General features: G+C 44.3%; 2 protein-coding genes across 4 annotated transcripts; one reads left to right on the top strand and one right to left on the bottom strand.

The window, feature by feature from the left end:
• The first annotated feature begins 292 nt into the window (after positions 1-292).
• On the top strand, positions 293-4655 carry LOC123145323 (uncharacterized WD repeat-containing protein C2A9.03). Of its 3 annotated transcripts, none has more exons than XM_044564708.1 (10): positions 293-442; positions 974-1156; positions 1883-2044; positions 2127-2213; positions 2582-2716; positions 2828-2938; positions 3124-3215; positions 3292-3397; positions 3930-4016; positions 4143-4655. In XM_044564708.1, exons 2-10 carry the CDS (start codon positions 1007-1009, stop codon positions 4536-4538), a joined length of 1326 nt encoding a protein of 441 aa, XP_044420643.1. In that variant the 5' UTR covers positions 293-442; positions 974-1006; the 3' UTR covers positions 4539-4655. The 3 variants fall into 3 exon arrangements, with proteins under 3 accessions (XP_044420643.1, XP_044420641.1, XP_044420642.1); XM_044564706.1 differs by having other exon boundaries at positions 1877-2044; XM_044564707.1 differs by lacking the exon at positions 293-442 and adding an exon at positions 462-882 and having other exon boundaries at positions 1877-2044.
• Positions 4656-6951: 2296 nt separating this feature from the next.
• Positions 6952-10207, bottom strand: LOC123145325 (uclacyanin-2). The gene is made up of 2 exons (XM_044564709.1): positions 9899-10207; positions 6952-7608 (listed from the first exon to the last, which is right to left on the bottom strand). The coding sequence occupies exons 1-2, from the start codon at positions 10128-10130 to the stop codon at positions 7091-7093; spliced, it is 750 nt and encodes a 249-aa protein (XP_044420644.1). The 5' UTR covers positions 10131-10207; the 3' UTR covers positions 6952-7090.
• Between the last annotated feature and the right edge of the window lie 17535 nt (positions 10208-27742).

Raw genomic sequence — 27742 nt, 5'->3', positions numbered from 1 at the left:
TATGTCTTTTTTTTACACGTCACTAAATATGTCCTTTTGATTCCGTCGAAGAGCGAAAGGGTTTCGAAACAGGAACGGTGACCGAAATGCCCCCGCCACCCCATTGCTTCTTCCTAGGCGCTATCGCCGCTCCGCTCCCGTCCATCTAACTGACGCACTGAACTGACGAGCACGCAAACATCAATACTCTCTCCGTTTCAAAATACTTGACTTTCATTTGTCTAAAAATAAATGTACCTACATACTAAAACATGTTTAGATACATTTATATTTTGACAAATGGAAGGCATGTATTGTGAAATAGAGGGAGTACAAAATTGAAAATTAGTCTACTGTTCGGGAGAGAGAAGAGAAGGAAGAAGCCGCTCCGCTGACGAACAGTTTCTCACACCTCCGGGAGAAGAGAACCCATCTCCGCGCGGCTTTGGCGGAGTCTCCTGAGGTACAGTACGTCCTGTCGCGCCCTCCGTTTCTCCGTCGTTTTGGCGATCCTTCTGTGAATTTTCCCCGCGGCGAGGAGCCGCGATAGGCTCCTAGGGTTTGGGGCGGCGCGGCGCGGCGCGGGGAATCATTCAGTGGCATGCGCATCCCCGATTTGTGGCGGAAAATTGCGTTCTTACTCGTTTCAGTCCGCTGCTAATCATGCGACTGTTGGCTCTCTGTTCGATCCGTTCCCCCCTTTCGTGTGCTAGCGAATTCCACCCCGTGTTGACTTCGTTCTGTTCACATCATGTTTGCTTATGATTGTCCCTAAGTGTTCAGATGTTCAGAGCCTGCTAATATGCCGTGGTGCTAATAGAAACTGCGGAGAGCCGCTAGATTTGTAGTAACTGCTGTTGTGGTTAATTAGCAGCTGCTATTACTTGTGGACTGGTGTAGGAGGTGCTAGCTGTTCTTGCGTCTCCGCTCGACTTGCAAGTCGTTTCGGCTGGAGCACCGTTGCTGATGGTGGTGGTGTTTGTTTTCTTTACAGGTTTGTGACGCACTCTCTCCTAGGCGAGGATCGATGTGCAATTATGGCGGCGGCGACGTCGATGACTGGTATGATGATTCTGATACGGATGACCACGTCGAAGACACGGGCGATGACGGGCACCATGAGCAAGGAGCAAGGAACTCCGATTTAGACCTGGATGATGAAGATCAGACCTTTTTGGTATGTCCATCAGTTGTTTTGTATTGTCGTGTCATCGCCGTTGGAACTAAGCCTACGCAAGATTGGTGTAAATGCACTTCTTATTGGGTTAGCAGAAGTTCGAACATTACTATTCCAATGATGACTAGAACTGCAAGTGTGGACACTTGAATGCTGCTGTTGGGATTCGATTATGTAGCTCTGTTTGTTGTGTACTAACTACTATATAGGCATGAATCAGTTATATGACCATATGAATGGCTTGATTGGGGCACTGATTGTTCATTCTCTTGTTTTGAGAGGGGTGAATGAAACGGCAAAAAAATTCATGCTTGGGAGCGTGATACATTTGTTTCTGGTTTAGAGGGTTGTCTCAATCTATGAAGCTTGTCCCCTTACCATTTGCACAATGTCATTTGTTCTCTACTGTTCATGGCCCTGTCTTTTTGTTATCTACATGATATCTGTTGCAAGTCTCTTCTCTGCTTGCCATGCCATGTAAAATGTTTCTATTGTTCCGTCTATTCTGTCTTCCATTTCTAAACCACTCTGGGTTTGTTGTAATTCTGGACATAGGATAAGGAAGCAGTTATTTGTCTTGCTCAGCTGTTAAGTTTATGGACCAATCTTGAACTTGAACAACAAGAGTTTAAATATGATTTTTTTGCTAATCTACCATTGTGTTAATTACATAAACCAAGCTGTGATGCTCTAAATAGTTATCCCTCCTTCTCTGTTTAGAGTCAGTTTCCAGATACTTGGGGGGTAGCGCCCACTAGAAAAGAAAAAGACATCCAAGGAATACAATGGGAGAGGCTGGCTATCACACGTGAACGGTACAGACAGACCAGATTGCAGGAGTACAAAAACTATGAGAACATTCCTAATTCTGGAGAAGAAGCAGCCGAGGTGTGTCTTGTAGAAAGTTCAACAGCTTATGCAAAGTTTTCTGTCTAGATGTTTCTAACAACTGATACATGTCTTAGAACAGGAATGCAAACAGACTGAGAAAGACGGAATGTATTACGAATTCAGAAAAAATACTAGATCTGTAAAGTCAACTATACTACATTTCCAGGTGGGTTTATTCTGTCTCTGAAATGCTTGCTTAAAAATTGCATAGATGATGAAATGCATCCATACGTGAAAGAAGAGATGGAGTTAGTCTTGAACATCAGGACCGAGGCTGGTTCTTGTATCTTTTGGATTAATTATAGTTTACATGGCAGTTTGGAGAAACTTTTACCGTATGAATTGAATTAGTTCAGGGATCTTTGCAAGTCCTGATTATGTGTCTCTGTCTGCAATCTCTTGTGAATACGTGCTGTTTCAGCTAACCATTTGCATTTGGTATCAGATTCTTCATTGATAACCCCTCCTATTTTTAAACCGATTTGATCTGCGCTGTCAAGAGCATCAAACAATTGACTTGAATTTTGCCTGCAGCTGAGAAATTTAGTATGGGCGACATCCAAGCATGATGTCTACCTGATGTCACATTACTCAGTCCTTCACTGGTCTGCATTGAGTGGCGTGGATACTGAACTTATGAACGTCCAAGGTCATGTGGCACCAAAGGAGGTACTATACACCTGATTGCAATTTATTATCTGTCTCCATTTTTCACATCCTCTACAGGCTACATCTTATCTTGTTATTCTTCTATTGAGTGTTATGGATCTCTTATTACAGAAGCACCCAGGAAGTCTATTAGAGGGGTTTTCTCAGACCAAGGTTAGTACCATGGCAGTCAAGGACAATTTGCTGGTAGCTGGCGGATTTCAAGGGGAGCTAATCTGCAAGGTATGTTACCCAAGGTGACTCAAACCTTTTGAATCAAATCCATATTGTGCTATCTTTTGGCATGGTGATTTACAATTTGGCTCAAATCCTTTGGAATCAAAATGCAATGTTGTCGTGCATGTACTCAAATTGCTTAATATGTTTATGAACTCTTAGTGTTGATCTAATGTTGATGTGGAATGCAGCACCTTGATCGAGAAGGGATAAGCTTTTGTTGTCGAACATCACATGATGATAATGCTCTTACTAATGCAATTGAGATATTCAATACTTCTAGGTAATGTCATGTCCCCTTTATTAATGATGCGACCTCATTGGGTGTATGTTCATGCCAGTTCTGTTTTCTCCCCTAGTGGCGCTGTTCATTTCATGGCATCGAGTAATGACAACGGTGTAAGAGACTATGACATGGAGAGATTCCAGTTGTGCAATCACTTTCAGTTTGATTGTCCAGTGAATGTAAGTCCCTTTGGTTATTTCTTTTATTTCTTTTATTTGTTTTGGAAAGCTGGAACAATTGGTTACATAATTTTGTGATCTTGTCGCATTGCTTCTGTCAATATGCTTGTTTACAATCATCTTGATATGTCCTATGTCATATGGGGCTTACTTTTGTACCCTGTTGTTGACCAATTTAATAAAATTAAACAAGAATGTGTGATGTCAAGAGCAAAACAGGAGTATCAAACTTGAAGTTGGCAGTGTTAAAAAAAAGGAATAAAAATCTTTTACCAGAGCTGACAGAACTTTGCAGTTATGTACTTCTGTTTTCTGGATCTAGGGGATGATGAGAACTGAGAATTATGGTGCCTCATCTGCAGCAATTGGCATCCTTCAGGGCAAGTCTTGCACATGCCCCTCATTTTGGGTCGCTGCCTTTGCGACATAGTATTCATAGTAAACGGAGACCAACACCAGTATCGGAATCACTGGAATGCTCTAAGTGCACTTGTTGTTTTACTCTGGCCTTACTATTATTTTGTTAATGCAGCATACATCGCTGAGTCCCGACAGAAAGCTTGTTCTCGCCGTGGGGGACCATCCTGATGCTTTACTTGTTGATGCGAATTCAGGAGAGGTATACTACTAGCCCATGCCAACCCATACATCAGAAATCCCATGTTAGCCAAACTCTGATTGATATTTCAAATTGAAATGCTGATTTGTAATTAAGTGGGTACACCATTTCTTATTCTGGATGCAGACGCTTCATGCCATGAAAGGCCATCACGACTACTCGTTCGCATCGGCCTGGAGCCCTGATGGACGAACGTTTGCTACCGGGAACCAAGACAAGACATGCCGAGTCTGGGACGTGAGAAACCTGTCGAAAGCCATCCATGTACTGAAGGGCAACCTTGGGGCCATTAGGTCGATCCGCTTCACTTCTGACGGGCAGTTCCTGGCGATGGCGGAACATGCGGACTTCGTCCAGATCTTCGACGCCCGGAGCGACTACACCAAAAGGCAAGAGCTGGACTTCTTTGGCGAGATATCTGGGATCTCCTTCAGCCCGGATATGGACGCTCTTTTCGTCGGCGTGTGGGATAGAACATATGGCAGCCTCCTCCAGTATGGTCGTTTACATAATAACAACTAGTGCGTGTACCATATGGAGCTGTTCCCCCGCATGTATATCCCAGAAGTCTTGAACAGAACTTGTCTGTGTGTGACTCATTTCTCAGCTGTATATAAATGAATATACATGTGTGCTTCATTGCTCTCGGGAAGTTGGCACTGAGGTGCTTTCATGGGTGAAATCCGCCGCTGCCTCACCTCAGCAGAGTGCCAGAGTGTGAATTTCCCATCTTGGTGGGCGGCCGCCACGCTTGCGGCCCAGCCTCTCTGATCATGCTCACTATCTGTAGTCTATGGAAGAAGCGGAGTGATTGCAAAGCTGTCATTACTATTGCAATACTGTTACAGCACCGCACAAAGGATTCCAGATGAAACACGAATTACAACCAGTCATTCCTTCTTTAAGAGCATGGTTAATAGTACAGCTAGCTGATGGCTATATGATACTGTCATGTCATCTATAGTCAACCTTATAGCTTGCAAGTACAATAGTAAAATATAAAGTTCCTACAAAAAATAAAAAATAGTAAGATATAAAGATGTGCTACTTTATTAAAACATGGTCCACCTCTCATTCTCACCTGTTGCAGTTGGCTCTTATTCTGTAGCCAGTTTCTTTTCTCTCCCCTCCATGTCAGCAGAAAAATAATATTTTAACCCTTATAGTTTGCTTACATAAGCTTATTGTACTTGTTCTAAACATGACCGCGAATATGACACAAGAAACACAATCCGGTCTTGAGAGAAGCTCAGGATGCTGTCTCCGACCATAACTTTGCCCAAGGTGGGCAAGGGGAAGAGTGCCTCCCTTGATTTGAGTTTTTTTTTGCGGGTGACCCTTGATTGGAGTTGGATATGGCAACTAACGGGATCGGCGCCAGGCATCAACCCCAGCCAATGTAGTGGCATACCGAAGACTTCTATTGAGTTGATCTTCAACCGCGGTAGCCGATGTTGATATGGTGGCCGAAGGGCGAAGGAAGACAAAGCATCCAAGCGAGCTTGCATATACCCCACAGAGCACCAGATACGAGTGTGTTGGCCATAGATCTGTCACTTCTCTCCATCAGTGCCCATAGCAGTAAAGAAAGTGGGTAAAGAATAATCCTACCTAACGGTCTGCCAAGCTTATTGAAGAACCGCATGTCAAGATCCACCTCCAACGGCGGCAACATGACTACTGAGATGGGGATAGAGGGAGAGTCCAGTAGCGGCTAGGGTTTGAGGCACTTGTGTCGCCACGCAAGAGCGACGTAAGATGAATGTTTTTCTCCCTCGCTTTTAGACACTTGCAGTGGTCACTCCGTGACATACCGAACTGGATGGAGACTCCCTAGTTGGTTGACCAACCGTTTTTATTACCTTTTGTATAAGGGAAAAGTTCTTTAAAAAAACGAAAACACTAACGCCTACATGTTGGGCGTTCCTCAACTCGCCCACACGTCCGAATCGTCGTTCACTGTCTTTTGCACAAATCTTGACACAAAAAAGTGGATTTGGTGTGCCACATAGGACGGGGCTGATGTGTGGGCGTTGAAGAGTTTGCCCACACGCCCGCACCACGCTGTTTGCCAGCTGCGCTGTGTGGGCGAACTAGCTTCTGCCCACACAGCCACCACCTAGTTCATGCGCGTGTGAGCGAACTGCTTTTCACCCACACGACACTCCTACGTTGTGGATGACAACTACAGTTACGCGAACGTGGCAACTAGGTAAACACACATGGCAACTGTTATTCTTTGCTAGACGGCAACTGCAGTTGCGCGTACGTGGCAACCAGATAAACACACATGGCAACTGTGATTAACAATACATGACAACTATGGTTGGACCACACGTGGCAACTAGGTAAACACACATGGCAACTACTATTTGACCATATATGGCAAGTAGTTAATCCCATACGGCAACTATGGTTTGATTACACGCGGCAACTACCATAAATTAGACATGGCAACTATAGTTAACCAAAACAGATAGAGTTGCCATACTTTTCCAACTACACTTGCCATCCCGGATAACTACATCTGCCAACCAGGATGGCAACTAAATCGTCATCCCCCGGGGTACCTAATGTAGCCGCGCCAGGATGTGTGGGCATTTTTGCTTCGTGCCACACGCGTGGGGTGGAGATGAGTAGTACTTGTTGGGCGTGTGGCACGAAGTAGCCGCGCCCACACGTGTGGGCAATTCTAATGTCCGCCCACACACAGCCCGTGTGGGCTGCCTCCTGCTCACACCACACACGGTGTGTGGGCGCATATCGAATATACCACACGTGTGGTGGATATCGGCATCCTAAAAAAATTCTACAGAAAAAGTTTTAATCTGCGTCATAGATATGCCTAAAAAATTGTAAACTTTTCATGGGTGTACAAAAGCATACCTCAAATAAAAAACATATGTTACGATGAGAAAAACAACTACTCCCTTCATAAAAAAAATATAAGGGTGTTTAAATCAATATTTTAATAATCTAGACACTTTTATATTTCTTCACAGGGGACCAACAGAAACTACATATAAATTGGAATACCGTTCCAACCACGAGCGACACAGCGTGACCCTATTCGCTCAGGGAGCAACCAAAAATGCTAAGCTAACCACAATAGCAACCCCCAAGAAACGACTGCCCACCGCTCTACAGCCAGCGTTGTTGCCATCCGTGTAGTCACTGGCGGTGCCGGCGCCGGCTCTGGCACTGGCGGCGACCGGCCCCTGCGAGACCGAGAAGGCTGACCCAGCGGGTGGCGGCGCGAGGACGCCTTCCTTTGGTGGCGGTGCGAGGACGCCTTCCTTTGGCGACGGCGACGGCGGGTGGGCGAGAGCGGGCGGCAAACCGTGGCCGTGGGCTACCTTGATCTGGAAGCGCATGCCCTGCTGACACTGCACGCCGCCGTCGGCTTCCGAGAAGAAGTAGTTGGTGCCCTCGTAGAGGAGAGGGACAGAGATGGCGTCGGTCTCCTCGAGGCCGCCTACGCCGCCGCTGTAGATGTAGGTCTCCAGTCCGTCGTCCTCGCTGGGATCGCAGAGGGAGTAGGTAGTGGAGTTCGAGGTGACCACCACCGACGAGTTATCGTTCGTCTTGAATACTGGTAAGAAGAAAATAGGTAGCTGATCAGCATGGGTTTGGTTTAGTTGAGTATAACTGGCTCATGGTTAAGCTGTACGATGCAAAGAAAAATATAACTACACAAATCAGTGATTATGTGAACTACTACTAGTACATGACACCGGGTGATCACTTAATTGCTGATGCTAGAGAAATACTCCCTCTGTAAATTACTCCCTCCGTTTCTAAATATAAGTCTTTTTAGACATTTCAAATCAACTATAACATACGGATGTATGTAGACATATTTTAGAGTGTAGATTCACTCATTTTGCTCCGTATATAGTCACTTGTTGAAATATCTAGAAAGACTTATGTTTAGAAACGGAGGGAGTAATATAAGAGCGTTTAGATTACTAAAGTAGTGATCTAAAAGCTTTTATATTAGTTTACGGAGGGAGTATTTAAACTCCCTCTGTTTATAACATTTTTTAAAGTTTAAGCTCTGTCCTAAGTTAAAACATTTTAAGTTTCATTTGAGGAAGTACTGTGCCAACATTTGTAACACTAAATTTGTTTTTATTAGATTATTTTGTGCTTGAGAGGATTGAACTTTGTAATAAATTTGCACTGTGCGGGTGCCATGGTGCGGAGGCGTGTATCTTTCATTGTTAAATAAAACGAAAACACTAACGCCCACACGTGTGGCAAAATTGCAACTTACCCACACGCCTGGATCACCGTCTAGTTAAGTTTACACAAATCTTAACACATCAAGGCAGTTTTCGCGTGCCACGTAGAACAAGGCCGGTGTGTGGGCGTTGGAGAAGTCGCCCACACGCCCCACAACACACGGTTGCCAGCTGCGCTGTGCGGGCGAACTAGTTTCTGCCCACACAACCACCACCTAGTCCACGTGCGTGTGGGCGAACTGCTTTTTGCCCACACGACAGTCGTACGTTGTTGGATGGCAACTGCAATTGCGCGTACATGGCAACTAGGCAAACACACATGACAATTATGATTCGTTTGCTAGACGGCAACTGCAATTGCGCGTATGTGGCAATCAGATAAACATACATGGCAACTGTGATTAACCACACGTGGCAACTAGGTAAACACACATGGCAACTATTTGTTTGACCATATGTGGCAAGTAGTTAATCACACACGACAACTATGGTTTGATTACACGCAGCAACTAACATAAATTAGACATGGCAACTATAGTTAACCAAAACAAAGAGAGTTGCCATGCTTTTTACAACCATAATTGCCATCCCGGATAATTACAGTTGCCATCATGGATGGCAACTAAATCGTCATCCCGCGGGTACCTAATTTAGTTGCGCCAGAACATTTGGGCATATTTGCTTCGTGCCACACGCGTGGGGTGAGGATGGTTAGTACTTGTTGGGCGTGTGACACAAAGTAGCTGCGCCTACACGTGTGGGCAATTCTACTGTTCGTCCACACACAGCCGTGTGGGCTGCCCCCTGCTCATGCCACATACGGTGTGTGGGCGAATGCCTATTATGTCACACGTGGGGTGGATATCGGCGTCCTAAATAAAAAAGTACTTTACGAGGTGACAGACAAAAACCAACCCGTTTATTAAAGTCGACGAATGTCAGAATGTAAACAGAGATGTAAATCCACGCTCAGAGGGCAAAACAGAGGTGAAGACCCACTGATTAAACCTGTGTTTCTCGATGTAGTGTAGCATTAGAGTTTCTAGTAGATTAGAATCGGGGCAGCTATTTTAGCCAGAGCGTTGACTTGTGGTGCTATTAGAGATCAGCCGGCACATGCCTTCCACTACAGAAAGATTCTATTTTTCCTTGGTTCTTGGCGCATGAAGCTCGGAAGTTACTGGCTTCCTTCCTGCATAGCTAGATCTGGATCTAATAAGTTCTGAATTCTTGGTTGCTTCATGTTTCATGGCCTCTGTTACATATTTCTTCAAGACCCGTCCTCCTTTTCTAGGATGAAGTAAGTTTGTACTCGCAGATATTTCCTCCGTTCCAAATTACTCATCGTGGTTTTAATTCAAATTTGAACTAAAACCACGACGAGGAATTTGAAACGGAGGGAGTAGTACTGTACTTCTCATTATAATCTGCTTAACTAGCTAAACCGCCAAAACCCAACCATTTGATGACATCTAGAATTATCGATCCCCATTTTCCTCATTATGCATCAGAAGTTCAGAACACTAGCTCGATTGGTTTCTTTCTTTCTCACACTCACAGCACATTGTGCGACAGGAACTGTACCGCAGAAAGAAGCAGAAGCAAATTGAAGTAGCAGTTGGTTTAGGTTGGACGTACTGAGGTAGTCGCCGAGGTAGAATGTCTCGCCGGCGACCCAGGAGGAGTAGTTGCCCGACGTGGTGTTGCTCGTCGCGTTGAAGAACCACCCGTCGGGGCCCCCAACCGTGTGGTTCATGTACGCCAGCGGCGCCGGCAAGGCCGACGGCTCGTCCTGCGCCGTCGCCGGGCTTGCCAGGACGGCCAGCGCGGCGACTGCGGCTAACGCGGCCGCTGGTAGAAGGCGCGCCATGGAGCCTGAGCTTGGGAGCTAGCTATGGCTTGTCGATGGCCAGCAGAGCTTTTTATCTAGTGTCCTGTGCTCTTCTGTCAAAGTAATCCAGACTATATATACAGTACTAGGCCGTGTAGATTCCTTAATTGACTCCCGGTTTAGTAGTAGTAGTGTGGACGTGATGGAGCTTGCCGGTCGATTAGTTTAGAGGAATCATAAATGCTCACACTTAAACTTCCACTGTTCCACACACGCTGTCATGTGCATCTTTGAGTAATGTTTGACCCACCGGATACCACCCGCAGTTACCATTTCTCTACCGCCTATAAAAGAAATAAATAACTAGTGTTCCTTTTTTGTCACTCTTTTTTTTAACATCAGTACAGACACAAGCACTCATATATACGCGCATACACTTACCTCTATAAACGCACGCACGGGAACGTCTCCTCCCACTAAACGCGCATTGCCGAAAATCCTGAAATAAATCCAGGGTAAATACGAACACCAGGACTTGAACTCTGGTAGGCTGGGGATATCACTGTCCATCTAACCATCCAATCACAAATTGGTTTGCATCAAACTCTTCTTCGTCAACCGGGTTTTGCCCCTCCCATCATGTTCCTTCATCTATATTTTTATTTAGCTGTTTTTTATTTCAGCACGTCATATATGACCGCATCTTTCAAATATGCCACTCAATCATATTGATTTACTTACCTTTTGCAGTACTACATGAACTTCACCTTAATTAACTTACCTTTTTCCAATAACATGGAATTACGCCATTCGATTTCACACCGTATTTCATCACACCTTCGTGTATGCCACTCAATCATATTAACTTATTTACCATTGAAGGAAATATGCCCTAGAGGCAATAATAAAATTGTTATTTATATTTCCTTATATCATGATAAATGTTTATTATTCATGCTAGAATTGTATTAACCGGAAACTTGATACAAGTGTGGATACATAGACAAAACACAGTGTCCCTAGTAAGCCTCTACTTGACTAGCTCGTTGATCAAAGATGGTTAAGGTTTCCTGACCATGGACATGAGTTGTCATTTGATAACGGGATCACATCATTAGGAGAATGATGTGATGGACAAGACCCATCCGTTAGCTTAGCATATTGATCGTTCAGTTTTATTGCTATTGCTTTCTTTATGTCAAATACATATTCCTTCGACTATGAGATTATGCAACTCCCAAATACCGGAGGAATGCCTTGTGTGCTATCAAACGTCACAACGTAACTGGGTGATCATAAAGATGCTCTACAGGTATCTCCGAAGGTGTTTGTTGGGTTGGCATAGATCAAGATTAGGATTTGTCACTCCGAGTATCGGAGAGGTATCTCTGGGCCCTCTCAGTAATGCACATCATAAGAAGCCTTGCAAGCAAAGTGACTAATGAGTTAGTTGCAGGATGATGCATTACGAAACAAGTAAAGAGACTTGCCGGTAACGAGATTGAACTAGGTATGAAGATACCGACGATCGAATCTCGGGCAAGTAACATACCGATGACAAAGGGAATGACGTATGTTGTCATTATGGTTTGACCGATAAAGATCTTCGTAGAATATGCAGGAACCAATATGAGCATCCAGGTTCCGCTGTTGGTTATTGACCGGAGATGTGTCTCGGTCATATCTACATAGTTCTCGAACCCGTAGGGTCCGCACGCTTAACGTTCGATGACGATTTGTATTATGAGTTATGTGTTTTTGGTGACCGAAGATTGTTCGGAGTTCCGGATGAGATCATGGACATGACGAGGAGTCTTGAAATGGTCGAGAGGTAAAGATTGATATATTGGACAATAGTATTGGGACACTGGTTGGGTCCGCCGGCGCCAATTTCGGCCCGAGCCGGCGAAAAATGGGCCCTTGGGGGCGCGACTGGGCCGATTTTTCGGCGCCGGCGGCCGAAAAGTCGCCCGGGGGGCCTTGTTGGGGGCGCGGCTGGAGATGCTCTTACCATCCCCAAGCTTGGGGTTTTGCACATTATTAGCACAATTGACATTAATTGAATTTATAGTAACACCATTGCAATCATGCTTTTCATCCAAGGAGCTATCGTGAATCACTTCATAAATTTCTTCTTTAAGCACTTCATCACAATTTTCAGATTGACGAATTTCAAGTAAAACTTCATAAAGATAATCTAGTGCACTCTACTCACTAGCAATTGGTTCATTATTATTAGATCTCTTAAAAATATTAGAAAGTGGATGAGGATCCATAAACTCTTTGTTGGGAAACGTAGCATGCAATTTCAGAAAATTTCCTACGCTCATGCAAGATCTATCTAGGAGATGCATAGCAACAAGGGGAGAGTGTGTCTACATACCCCCGTAGACCGAAACGGAAGCATTTCACAACGCGGTTGATGTAGTCGAACTTTCTTCGAGCTCCACCGGTCGAGTACCGAACGTACGGCACCTACGAGTTCTGCACATATTCAGCTCAGTGACGTTCCTCGCCTTCTTGATCCAGCATGGTGTCGAGGTTGTAGATGAGTTCCGTCAGCATGACGGGGTGGTGACGGTGATGGTGAAGTGATCCGCGCAGGGCTTCGCCTAAGCACTACGAAGATATGACCGGAGGCGTAAATTGTGGAGGGGGGCGCCGCACACGACTAACAATTGATGTTGTGTGTTCTAGGCGCCCCCTCCCCACATATATATAGGTGGGAGGGGGTGGAAGCAGCAAGGGTGCGCCCCAAGTAGGAGGAATCCTACTTGGGGTCCTCCCCAATTCGACCTCCTCCCCTTCCATAATTGCCGGAGGGGAAAAGGGAAGAGGAAGGAGAGAAGGAAAGGGGGGCCGAACCCCCTCTTTCCCTTCCCCACTCGGCCTCCTTCCATTGGGGGGGGGGCACCCCTTGTGGGCTGGTGTGATCCCCTCTTATGGCCCATATGGCCCATATCTTTCCCCCGGGGGTTCCGATAACCCTCCCGGTACTCCGATAAATATCCGGAGCACTTCTGGTGTCCGAATACTATCATCCTATATATCAATATTTACCTATTGACCATTTTGAGAATCTTCGTCATGTCTGTGATCTCATCCGGGACTCCGAACAATATTCGGTCCCCAAATCACATAACTCATATAATACAAAATCGTCATCGAACGTTAAGTGTGCGGACCCTACGAGTTCGAGAACTATGTAGACATGACCGAGACACTTCTCCGGTCAATAACCAATAGCGGAACCTAGATGCTCATATTGGCTCCTACATATTCTACGAAGATCTTTATCAGTCGAACCGTTATGACAACATACGTTATTCCCTTTGTCCATCGGTATGTTACTTGCCCGATATTCGATCGTCGGTATCTTCATACCTAGTTCAATATCGTTACCGGCAAGTCTCTTTACTCGTTCTGTAATACATCATCCTGCAACTAACTCATTAGTAAGTTTGCTTGCAAGGCTTCTTATGATGTGCATTACCGAGATGGCCCAGAGATACCTCTCCGATACTCGGAGTGATAAATCCTAATATTGATCTATGCCAACCCAACAAACACCTTCGGAGATACCTGTAGAGCATCTTTATGATCACCCAGTTACGTTGTGTCGTTTGATAGCACACAAGGCATTCCTCCGGTATTCGGGAGTTGCATAATCTCATAGTCGAAGGAATATGTATTTGACATGAAGAAAGCAATAGCAATAAAACTGAATGGTCAATATGCTAAGCTAACGGATGGGTCTTGTCCATCACATAATTCTTCTAATGACGTGATCCCGTTATCAAATGACAACTCATGTCCATGGTCAGGAAACCTTAACCTCTTTGATCAACGAGCTAGTCAAGTAGAGGCTCACTAGGGACACAATGTTTGTCTATGTATTCACACATGTATTTAGGTTTCCGGTTAATACAATTCTAGCATGAATAATAAGGATTTATCATGAATAAGGAAATATAAAATAACAACTTTATTATTGCCTCTAGGGCATATTTCCTTCAGTCTCCCTCTTGCACTAGTGTCAATAATCTAGATTATATTGTAATGATTCTAACACCCATGGAGTCTTGGTATTGATCATGTTTTGCTCGTGGAAGAGGCTTAGTGAACGGGTCTGCTACATTCAGATCCGTATGTATTTTGCAAATCTCTATGTCTCCCTCCTTGACTTGATCATGGATGGAGTTGAAGCGTCTCTTGATGTGTTTGGTTCATTTGTGAAATCTGGATTCCTTCACTAAGGCAATTACTCCAGTATTGTCACAAAAGATTTTCATTGGACCCGATGCACTAGTTATTACACCTAGATCGGGTATTAACTCCTTCATCCAGACTCCTTCATTTGCTGCTTCTGAAGCAGCTATGTACTCCGCTTTAGGCGTAGATCCCGCCACGACGCTCTGCTTGGAACTGCGACAGCTCCACCATTCAATATAATACGTATCCGGTTTTTGACTTAGAGTCATCCGGATCAGTGTCAAAGCTAGCATCGACGTAACCATTTACGACGAGCTCTTTGTCACCTCCATAAACGAGAAACATATCCTTGGTCCTTTTCAGGTACTTTAGGATGTTCTTGAACGCTGTCCAGTGATCCAATCCTAGATTACTTTGGTACCTCCCTGCCAGACTTATAGCAAGGCACACATCAAGTCTGGTACACAGCATAGCATACATGATAGAACCTATGACTGAGGCATAGGGAATGACTTTCATTTTCTCTCTATCTTCTGAAGTGGTCGGGCATTGAGTCTGACTCAACTTCACACCTTGTAACACAAGCAAGAACCCTTTCTTTGACTAATCGATTTTGAACTTCTTCAAAACTTTATCAAGGTATGTGCTTTGTGAAAGTCCTATTAAGCGTCTTGATCTATCTCTATAGATCTTAACGCCCAATATATAAGCAGCTTCACCGAGGTCTTTCATTGAGAAACTTTTATTCAAGTATCCTTTTATGCTATCTAGAAATTCTACATCATTTCCAATCAACAATATGTCATCCACATATAATACTAAAAATGCTACAAAGCTCCCACTCACTTTCTTGTAAATACAGGCTTCTCCGGAAGTCTGTATAAAACCATATGCTTTGATCACCTCATCAAAGCGTATATTCCAACTTCGATATGCTTGCACCAGTCCATTGATGGATCGCTGGACCTTGCACACTTTGTTAGCACCTTTAGGATCGGCAAAACCTTCTGGTTGCATCATATACAACTCTTCTTTAGAAATCCATTAAGGAATGCAGTTTTGACGTCCATTTGCCAGATTTCGTAATCATAAAATGTGGCAATTGCTAACATGATTCGGATAGACTTAAGCATCACTACGGGTGAGAAAGTCTCACCGTAGTCAACTCCTTGAACTTGTCAAAAACCTTTCGCGACAAGTCGAGCTTTGTAGACAGTAACATTACCATCATCGTCAGTCTTCTTCTTGAAGATCTATTTATTCTCTATGGCTCGCCGATCATCGGGCAAGTCAACCAAAGTCCACACTTTGTTCTCATACATGGATCCTATCTCAGATTTCATGGCCTCAAGCCATTTATCGGAATCTTGGCTCATCATAGCTTCTCCATAGTTCATAGTTTCGTCATGGTCTAGTAACATGACTTCCAGAACAGGATTACCGTACCATTCTGGTCCGGAACGTGCTCTGGTTGACCTACGAGGTTTGGTAGTAACTTGATCTGAAGTTTCATGATCATCATTATTAGCTTCCTCTCTAGTTGGTGTAGGAATCACGGGAACGATTTTCTGTGATGAGCTACTTTCCAATTCGAGAGAACGTACAATTACCTCATCAAGTTCTACTTTCCTCCCACTCACTTCTTTCGAGAGAAACTCCTTCTCTAGAAATTTTCCATTCTTGGCAACAAAGATCTTGCCTTCGGATCTGTGGTAGAAGGTGTATCCAATTGTTTCCTTAGGGTATCCTATGAAGACACACTTCTCTGATTTGGGTTCGAGCTTATCAAGATGAAGCCTTTTGACATAAGTGTCGCGACCCCAAACTTTAAGAAACGACAGCTTAGGTTTCTTGCCAAACCACAGTTCATACGGTGCCGTCTCAACGGATTTAGATGGTGCCCTATTTAACGTGAATGCAGCTGTCTCTAATGCATAACCCCAAAACGATAGTGTTAAATCGATAAGAGACATCATAGATCGCACCGTATCTAATAAAGTACAGTTAGGATGTTCGGACACACCATTACGCTGTGGTGTTCCAGGTGGCGTGAGTTGTGAAACTATTTCACACTGTTTTAAATGAAGGCCAAACTCGTAACTCAAATATTCGCCTCAGCGATCAGATCATAGAAACTTTATTTTCTTGTTACGATGATTCTCCACTTCACTCTGAAATTCTTTGAACTTTTCAAATGTTTCAGACTTGTGTTTCATTAAGTAGGTATACTCATATCTTCTCAAATCATCTGTGAAGGTCAGAAAATAACGATACCCGCCGCGAGCTTCAACACTCATCGGACCGCATACATCGGTATGTATTATTTCCAATAAGTCATTAGCTCGCTCCATTGTTCCAGAGAACGGAGTTTTAGTCATCTTGCCCATGAGGCATGGTTGCAAGTATCAAATGATTCATAATCAAGTGATTCCAAAAGCCCATCTGCATGGAGTTTCTTCATGCGCTTTACACCAATATGACCTAAACGGCAGTGCCACAAATATGTTGCACTATCATTATCAACTTTGCATCTTTTGGCATCAATATTATGAATATGTGTATCACCACAATCGACATTCAACAAAAATAGACCACTCTTCAAGGGTGCATGACCATGAAAGATATTACTCATATAAATAGAACAACCATTATTCTCTGATTTAAATGAATAACCGTCTCGCACTAAACAAGATCTAGATATAATGTTCATGCTCAACGCTGGCACCAAATAACAATTATTCAGGTCTCAAACTAATCCTGAAGGTAGATGTAGAGGTAGCATGCCGACGGCGATCACATTGACCTTGGAACCATTCCCGACGCGCATTGTCACCTCGTCCTTAGCCAATCTTTGTTTAATCCATAGCCCCTGTTTTGAGTTATAAATATGAGCAACCGAACCAGTATCAAATACCCAGGCGCTACTACGAGAATTAGTAAGGTGCACATCAATAACAGGTATATCAAATATACCTTTGTTCACTTTGCCATCATTCTTATCCGCCAAATACTTGGGGCAGTTCCGCTTCCAGTGACCAGTCCCTTTGCAGTAGAAGCACTCAGTTTCTGGCTTGGGTCCAGCTTTGGGCTTCTTCCCGGGAGTGGCAACTTGCTTGCCATTCTTCTTGAAGTTCCCCTTCTTTCCCTTGCCTTTTTTCTTGAAACTAGTGGTCTTTTTAACCATCAACACTTGATGCTCCTTCTTGATTTCTACCTCCGCAGCTTTGAGCATTGCGAAGAGCTCGGGAATTGTCTTCTCCATCCCTTGCATATTATAGTTCATCATGAAGCCTTTGTAGCTTGGTGGCAGTGATTGGAGAACTCTGTCAATAACACTATCATCTAGAAGATTAACTCCCAACTGAGTAAAGTGATTATGACACCCAGACATTTTGAGTATGTGTTCACTGACATAACCGTTCTCCTCCATCTTGCAGCTATAGAACTTGTTGGAGACTTCATATCACTCAACTCGGGCATTTGCTTGAAATATTAACTTCAACTCTTGGAACATCTCATATGCTCCATGACGTTCAAAACGTCATTGAAGTCCTGATTCTAAGCCGTAAAGCATGGCACACTGAACTATCGAGTAGTCATCAGATCGAGCTTGCCAGACGTTCATTAGATCAGCATCTGCTCCTGCAGCAGGCCTTTCACCTAGCGGTGCATCAAGGACATAATTCTTCTCTGCAGCAATGAGGATAATCCTCAAGTTATGGACCCAGTCCATGTAGTTCCTACCATCATCTTTCAACTTAGCTTTCTCTAGGAACGCATTAAAATTCAAGGGAACGGTAGCACGGGCCATTGATCTACAACATAGATATGCAAAAACTATCAGGACTAAGTTCATGATAAATTAAGTTTAATTAATCAAATTACTTAAGAACTCCCACTTGGATAGACATCCCTCAAGTCATCTAAATGATACGTGATCTAAATCACCTAAACCATGTCCGATCATCACGTGAGATGGAGTAGTCATCACTGGTGAACATCTCTATGGTCATCATATCTACTATATGATTCACGTTTGACCTTTCGGTCTCCAGTGTTCCGAGGTCATGTGTGTACATGCCATGCTCGTCAAGTTTAACCCAAGTATTCCGCATGTGCAAAACTATCTTGCATCCGTTGTATTTGAACGTAGAGTCTATCGCACCTGATCATCACGTGGTGTCTCAACACGACGAACTGTCGCAACGGTGCATACTCAGGGAGAACACTTATACCTTGAAATTTAGTGAAGGGATCATCTTATAATGCTACCGCCGTACTAAGCAAAATAAGATACATAAAAGATAAACATCACATGCAATCAAAATATGTGACATTATATGGCCATCATCATCTTGTGCTTTTGATCTCCATCTCCAAAGCATCGTCATGATCTCCATCATCCCTGGCTCGACACCTTGATCTCCATCGTTGCATCGCGGTCGTCTCGCCAACTATTGCATCTACAACTATCACTAATGCATAGTGATAAAGTAAAGCAATTACATGGCGTTTGCATTTCATACAATAAAGAGACAACCATAAGGCTCCTGCCGGTTTTCGATAACTTTTACAAAACATGATCATCTCATACAACAATGTATATCACATCATGTCTTGACCATATCACATCAGAACATGCCATGCAAAAACAAGTTAGACGTCCTCTACTTTGTTGTTGCAAGTTTTACGTGGCTGCTACGGGCTTCTAGCAAGAACCGTTCTTACCTACACATCAAAACCACAACAGTGATTTATCAAGTTTGTTGTTTTAACCTTCAACAAGGAGCGGCTGTAGTAAAATTCGATTCAACTAAAGTAGGAGAAACAGACACCCACCACCGCCAGCCACCTTTATGCAAAACTAGTTGCATGTATGTTGGTGGAACCGGTCTCATGAACGTGGTCATGTAAGGTTGGTCCGGGCCGCTTCATCCAACAATACAGCAGAATCAAAATAAGACATTGGTGGTAAGTAGTATGACGATCACCGCCCACACTCTTTGTGTTCTACTCGTGCATATCATCTACGCATAGACCTGATCCGGATGCCACTGTTGGGAAACGTAGCATGCAATTTCAAAAAATTCCTATGCTCACGCAAGATCTATCTAGGAGATACATAGAAATGAGGGGAGAGTGTGTCTACGTACCCTCGCAGACCGAAAGTGGAAGCGTTTCACAACGCGGTTGATGTAGTCGAACTTTCTTTGAGCTCCACCGATCGAGTACTGAACGTATGACACCTGCGAGTTCTGCACACATTCAGCTCGGTGACGTACCTCGCCTTCTTGATCCAGCAAGGTGTCGAGGTTGTAGATGAGGTCCGTCAGCACGATGGTGTGGTGACGGTTATGGTGATGTGACTTGCGCAGGGCTTCGCCTAAGCACTACGAAGATATGACCGGAGGCATAAACTGTGGAGGGGGGCGCCGCACATGGCTAATAATTGATGTTGTGTGTTCTAGGGGCCCCCTCCCCACATATATATATATAGGTGGGAGGGGGAGGGGAGCAGCAAGAGTGTGCCCCAAGTAGGAGGAATCCTACTTGGGGTCCTCCCCAATTCGGCCTCCCCCTTCCATAATTGCTGGAGGGGGAAAAGGGAAGAGGAAGGAGAGAAGGAAAGGGGGGCACCCCCTCTTTCCCTTCCCCACTCGGCCTCCTTCCATGGGGGGGCACCCCTTGTGGGCTGGTGTACTCCCCTCTTATGGCCCATATGGCCCATATCTTTCCCTCGGGCGTTCCGGTAACCCCCCCGGTACTCCGATAAATATCCGAAACACTTCCGGTGTCCGAATACTATCATCCTATATATCAATCCTTACCTCTTGACCATTTAGAGAATCCTCGTCATGTCCGTGATCTCATCCGGGACTCCGAACAACATTCAGTCACCAAATCACATAACTCATATAATACAAAATCGTCATCGAACGTTAAGCGTGCGGACCCTATGGGTTCGAGAACTATGTAGACATGACCGAGACACTTCTCCCATCAATAACCAATAGCGGAACCTGGATACTCATATTTGCTTCTACATATTCTACGAAGATCTTTATCGGTCGAACCGTTATGACAACATACATTATTCCATTTGTCCATCGTTATGTTACTTGCCCGAGATTCGATCGTCGGTATCTTCATACCTAGTTCAATCTCGTTACCGGAAAGGCTCTTTACTCGTTCCGTAATACATCATCCTACAACTAACTCATTAGTCACTTTGCTTGCAAGGCTTCTTATGATGTGCATTACCGAGAGGGCCCAGAGATAATCTCCGATACTTGGAGTGACAAATCCTAATCTTGATCTATGCCAACCCAACAAACACCTTCGGAGATACCTGTAGAGCATCTTTATGATCACCCAGTTACATTGTGACGTTTGATAGCACACAAGGCATTCCTACGATATTCGGGAGTTGCATAATCTCATAGTCGAAGGAATATCTATTTGACATGAAGAAAGCAATAGCAATAAAACTGAACGATCAATATGCTAAGCTAACGGATGGGACTTGTCCATCACATCATTCTCCTAATGATTTGATCCCGTTATCAAATAACAACTCATGTCCATGGTCAGGAAACCTTAACCATCTTTGATCAACGAGCTAGTCAAGTAGAGGCCCACTAGGGACACAATGTTTGTCTATGTATTCACACATGTATTTAGGTTTCCGATCAATACAATTCTAGCATTAATAATAAACATTTATCATGAATAAGGAAATATAAAATAACAACTTTATTATTGCCTCTAGGGAATATTTCCTTCTTTGCTTCCTGATTTTGAATAAATACACAATTATGGCAAACAAATAGGCAAACAAACCAAGTAAGACATAAGGGCAAACAAAAAGGCGAACGGAAAGAAGGCAAATATTTTGTGTTTTTCTGAAAACATTTTAGAAGTGGGGAGAGGAAAATGAGAGGCAAATGGCAAATAATGTAATGCAAGAGATGAGAGTTTATGATAGGTACTTGGTAGGCTTGATGTAGAACCTCCCCAGCAATGGCACCTGTTGTGGTTTTGTCATGGCAGATGTCCTAGTGAATGGACTTAGTCGTGGAGCCATCGCGACGGGTTAGCTTAAAGGGGTTAAGGCGGACAAAGGACGCAGAGAGTTTTATACTGGTTCGGCCCCTTGTGATGAAGGTAAAGGCCTAATCCAGTTGTTGTGGAATTGCTAGGGTTTCGATGACCAGGGAGCGAATCCGCTATGCCTGGCTCTCGAGTTGTTGTTTCTGTCCTTAAACCGCCGCCGGGTCGTCCCTTTATATACACAGGTTGACGCCCGACGGTTTACAGAATCCCGAGGCCGGCTCATAAACGTGTCCGGCTCGGTTTCTACCTTTCTTATCTTACAACACAAGTTACATATGATATGGCGGTTTATGTCTACAGGCCATAACCCGCCTCTGGGCCCTGGGCCTTCGTAAAGCGCCACACTCCTTATCTTCATGGGCTTCAAATATAAATAACTCATTATGGGGATAACCCGGCCTCTCCTGGCCGGTTTATACCCAGTAGTAATATCCCCAACATTAGGCCCCAGATTGATTTGAACTGGTTCATGTCAATCTTCAACACTTGAGAAAAATTCCTCCTTCAGCACTTTCGCATAAATCTTGTAAACCGCCATGACGTCATCTTCTAGGATCAGGATAAACCGCCATGACGTCACCTGTTATTAAAGATTGCATATATCTCACCTTCATTAATGAGCCTCCGACAATCGAGGCGACAGCTCTGTCACATATCCAACTTTTGGGCTCCTCGATTTTCGCGCCTGTCACTTATCCCTTCGCCTTATAAATAAGACCAGGGGGTCCTTTCCATTTCCCCCCGTGCCTCTTTGCTTCTTCTTCCTCCTTGCGCCGACCTCACGCGCGGCCGCCGTCGTCAAGCTCCGCCCTCGACTTCAACTCCGGCCGCTGCATCAACCTGATCGTACCAGAGAAACACGGCGCTCCTCCGCTGTTCCATCAGCATCAGTAAGTTTCTCCTTTCCTTGCTCTAGATCCACCATTAGGGTTTCGGTGTTCATCGGAGTTCATTGAAGCTCCGGCGCTGTTCTTCCCTGTTCTTCTTAGTAGCATAAATGGCTAGTTTGGATCTGATATTTCTTGTGCGGTCGTAGTCATAATCCCCCTTTTCCCCATTAGAGCATCCCCTTCGTATAGAAAAACTCATCTGAATCTGATGAACTGTTGAAGCACCTGTATTTTAGGTCTGAATATATTTCGGTTTTCTGACACGCCGCAAATCTAAATTTATCATACTAGTCTGTGAAACCTGTTTTTCCCTTACTTAGCTATTTTAGATTTGTACCTTTCATACCAATATAGGCGTTTTAGCTTTTTAGAAAATGATAATCCGGTAGGTACCATTAGTCCCCTTTTAAACCGCCAATTCATTTATCTTTGTAATTCCTCCAATATCAGACTCTGGTTTAACAAATGTCAGACTCCGGTTTAACAATGTATATATGCCTCTGTTTCTGCTTCTGATCTTGCGTCGCTTTACACTTGTCCGTCATAAATCTTAAACCGGCATTAATCCTTTTTCCAGCTTTTCGTGGAAATGGCCAAACAATTTTATGCTTGTAACTGGGCCCCTTCCTGGGTTACGGAAGAACAACTAGAAGGTTGTGTCGCCACCCGCGCTTTAGCGAAGAAAGAAGTTATCCAGTGGAGGGTCACTGGTCTAGAAAATCCTCCTGAGCCCAAGGATGGAGAAGTAGTCGTGTTTGTTGGCCACCTGAGCCGAGGGTTTAGCCCTCCAGGATCAAAATTCTTCCGAGATGTACTTGCTAGCTTCCAACTCCACCCTCAGGACATTGGCCCAAACTTTGTGTCCAATGTTTGCCATTTCCAAGTATTTTGCGAGGCTTATCTTCAAGAGGAGCCCACAGTTGAACTGTTTAGGGATTTCTTCTATTTAAACCGTCGTACAGAGTTTACAGACGGACCCAACACTGAACTTGGTGGCATGGCTATTCAAAAGAGGAAAGATGTCAGCTTCCCTCACGCCAAGCTTCATAGTCACCCCGAGGACTGGAATCAGACTTGGTTTTATTGCAAAGATACATCTCCAACTGACGAAAATCCTCTGCCGGGTTACCGTCCTCACCGTCTTAGCAACACACACCCCTTTCCTCAGAGATTAACTGCAAAGGAAAGATCCAACTACGCACCACAACTGTCAAAGCTCAGAGCCTTTATGGCGAACGGTTTAGCAGGTGTTGATTTTGCTCGCTGCTGGATAACCTGGAGCATCTTGCCCTTAAGCCGGCGCCCCGGTTTAATGTGTGAGTACACAGGGAGTTTCAAAGATCCTCAGCGACATGTTGATATTCAGCTAATAGAAGCTGAAGTTACCGAGTCTGTCAAGAAAATACTGAATGAACCGGCAGCTGTCTGTAGCCAAACCGGATTAAGTCCTTTCTGCGTTTCCAATAAACCGCCAACTGTAAGAATCACATAAATTTTTTGTTTTAGCTTGCTCCTTCTTAAATATTGTCTCAAAATTTTGTCCATCTTTGACAGGGCGATGATCCATTCTGGAAGAAAAAACCACAGGATAAACGGGCAAAAACACCTCGCCCGAAGACCAAGCACTACAAAAAAATACACTTCTGTGATGATATGTGTTTGTCACAGTAGGTCGCATTTTTTGTCATGCATGTACATCCATGACGATTTTATGACAGAATCAAGATAGTCATACCTGTGCTGTCGTAGAAGTGTTCCATGACATTACCAAAATTATCATCACGGAAGTGTCCACTTCCATGACGATAAATCGCGCGTCACAGAAGTGCTTTCGTCAAGGGTGACCGACACGTGGCATCCACTGTAACGGAATGCCGTTAAGCTATCGGGTCAGGTTTTGGATCCGATAACCCGTTAACAACCCTGACCAATGGGGATTTTCCACGTGTAAAATCATCATTGGCTGGAGGAAACACGTGTCGGCTCACCGTTGGGACAGATGTCATCCGCTCATTAGATCGAAGGCGCCTATGATACGGCGACACGTGGCACGGCCCAACAGAGGCCCATTCCTGTGAAAAGGCCGGCCCGTTTGACTTGGTCAAAAGGTGGCGGGCCGGCCCACGGAAAGCCTGTTAACGGCCTGTTCGCATATAGCCCATTTACAACCTGCTAACCCAGGGCCCGTTACGCCCTATCCGAATTAGGCCCAGTAGCGTCATCTGGGCCGTCCAATATGATTCAGCCTGTTTTAACTTCCGGCCCATGTGTGGCCCATGACTTCTTTCGGCCCATATGAGGACCTTTGTAACTCTTGGCCCATTAACGGCCCGTGGTGAAACTGGCCCGTAATGAACAGTGTATCACTTTATACCCATTAACAGCCCGTTATTCCATTGGGCCGTTTCCAGCCCAAGTTATCTTTCGGCCTTCTCAGGGCCCATCGATTCTTGGGCTCATTTGCAGAATTCGGTTACATACGGCCCGTTACTGTCATTTTATGCTTGCGGGCCAAATTCAGCCCGTCGTTACAGTCGGCCCGTTTGCGGACCGTTAATATGTTGTGCCGTTTTCATGTCAAAAAAACCCGTTGGGCTGTTTTCATAGAGTTATCAAATACGGCCTATTAACGACCCGTTATGGTCCATGAATAGTACGGCCCATGATTGGCGAAATGATGATACGCCCCGTAGAAGGCCCATGTATCCTACGGCCCGTATGAGGCCCATGGATAGTACGGCCCGTAGAAGGCCCATGGATCGTACGGCCCGTAGAAGGCCCATGGACCCTACGGCTTGTAGAAGGCCCATGGACCCTAAGGCCCATATAGAAGGGCGATGGATCCTACGGCCGGACGAAGGCCCATGGATCATACGGCCTGCAGGAGGCCCATGGTTACAACAGTCCGTGTGTTGCCATAATTATTTTGGCCTAGTTACCAAAAATAGGCTATTGTGGCCACTAGAAAAAGCAGAAAAAGAACTGCAGTGACTACAAGCAAACAACTAAACAAGACAATAAGGAAATAAATAAGCAAGCAATTAACGCTAGCCTATTACCGCTATTACACATATTACATCCACTGGGCATCAAAGTTCGCCACCAGTGCAAATATAGGGAACAAAGCAGCACATTACATACACTGGCCGTCAAAATTGGCCACCAGTGCAAATAAACGCGGCAGCAAAACAAGAGCATAACTGAAACAACTTCAGAAGAGCTCAAGAAACGTTATCCTGGGTATCCACCATGCTGGCAATAAGCTTAGCAAGCTGATTAGCTTTGTCCTGTTTGGCGCTAAAATCCTCCAACGCTTGCTGTTGCACCAGAAAGTATGCATCTGAATGCTCCAGGGACTTCCGCAGTCCTTCCGCTTCTTGTCGCAGCACAACTGATCGATGTCTTTCAGCTTGTAGTTGAGACTCAAGAAACCGAACTGATTCAGACAGTGAGTTTGAATAGCTTGTGCAAGCGGTAGTGGCCAGTAACTCGAACACTAAACCAAGACAGGACTTTGTGGTTTTCTCGCTGTCTTCAAGATAGTCTTCCTTAGCTGTTTTATCAGTTTTATTGGAGACCAACAAGGATGTGTCACTATCCTAAACCTTATCTGCATTACTTCCTTTACCATTGCTTAATAAGGCACTCTTCCCCAATATTCTGTCAGCATTCTAAAAGAAGAAACAAGCAGACACATAACAAGTTTAGCATGTACTAGTATATGAAACTCATTTCGGTGAACCAGTTCATTAGTAAGGTGGACAGGATTAAACTACCAAGTCTTCTATTGCCAAGTACTAGTACATAATAAAAGCATCAAACAAACATATATCTATGTCCTATGGTCACTGCATTGTCTTGCCAAATCAAAATAGAGACACGGTTCAAATCATATCAGTTCAAGACAAAGCAGCAGTGAAAGAATACAAAGCGTGGGAAACTACACGGCACAACAAGATTTCAGATGGGTACCACGGGTCTACATGTACAACAACACTATTGGCTCTGTTGTGATGCTAGTAATGTGCATGATATGAAAGTCAAATGTATACACAATTGAAATTGAAATCAACAGAGCTATTGATAAGAGCAAACCTGTTAAAGAAACATGCGTGACCATACCTACTGTGCCATTGGAGTTTCGATTTGATCCCTCAATTTAAAAATAAGTTTGTATGAGTAAATACAATGATACAAGAGCAAAGCAATCATAGTTAAAAAAGGCGCGCCTAAGCGAGCGCTTAAGCGCGCCTAGGCTCTAGGCATTGGCAAAACGCATTGCGCATAACTAAACATAATCTGTGCATAACTGCGCATAAGCATGCGCTTTGGTCAGTAAAGCGCAAGGCGGTGGCAAAACGCACAATTAAGGCCTAGCGCTTTTTTGAACTATGATAGCAATGGAATCTTAAATTAGAACAGTTGTTCTTCAGGTTTAGGCACTTGTTCTAGATGAACAGAGTACAGTAAGACGCAAGAATATAATACTTAAAAATAGAAAATGAGCTCATAGACCTTACCACATTCTTGGTTCGGGACCAGTACAGAACAAGGCGTTCCCAGTCATCGTCCAGTAAATGTGTCTCAGGAGAACGTAAGGGAATTTGATGAGTTTCTTTGCCGGTGAAGTACGTTTTCTTCAGGTAATTCCGATACTGCCACCAAGCATTCTTGAAGATAGCAGAGGTATTAGCACAAGTTACCTCATCCTGAGTTTCCAAATCGGTCCTTCTCTATAGAGAAAAATGGGAAAATTTGCTGTATTATAACCATCATGGAGGTAGGATGTATGGGACGAAGCAAAGTAATTGCCATGAATAACATTACTTACACATAACTCCTGGACAAACACCTGCAACTGGCATTTTCCTTCATCTTCAGTATAATATTTCCAAGATGGGAAGATACGCACATACGATTTAACAACATCAAATACGATAGATGCTAAACTACGACTAGCTGGTTGTGCTTCCTCCACAGGAATAGGCGTACTAACTGGTGGAATTGGGGTTCGCCGTGATAGTACTGGCCCTTTGGGCACTGGACCTGCCTTACTAACTGCTCTTGTTTGGGAGCTCTGTGGTGGAGATGGTGCTGTGTCAACAGGAACTGGGTTACTATCGGCTGGGGTTGGGGTTAGATTGGGTGAAGCTGGTTCTCTGTCCGTCGCAGTAGGGGTACAATCTGCGAGAGTTTGGGTTATGTGTGGTAGGGCTGGTTCTTGTGCATGTACAACCGGGGTGCTATCTCCACCAAGAGGTAGCACTGTTTTATTTGAAGACCGTGTTTTTAGTCCGCTAGATACTGGTATCACCCGCTCCAATTCAAATGACTGATAAACAGGAAATATAGTTGAATGTACAGACATTGTATGAGAGACAGATGCAATAGATAGTGTGGAAAAAAGAGGGCATGAAATAGTTGACATGTATATTG

The sequence above is a fragment of the Triticum aestivum genome, chromosome 6D (genome assembly GCF_018294505.1).
Source record: "Triticum aestivum cultivar Chinese Spring chromosome 6D, IWGSC CS RefSeq v2.1, whole genome shotgun sequence".
Lineage (NCBI taxonomy): Eukaryota > Viridiplantae > Streptophyta > Magnoliopsida > Poales > Poaceae > Triticum > Triticum aestivum.
This window is presented reverse-complemented; position numbering and strand designations above follow the sequence as displayed.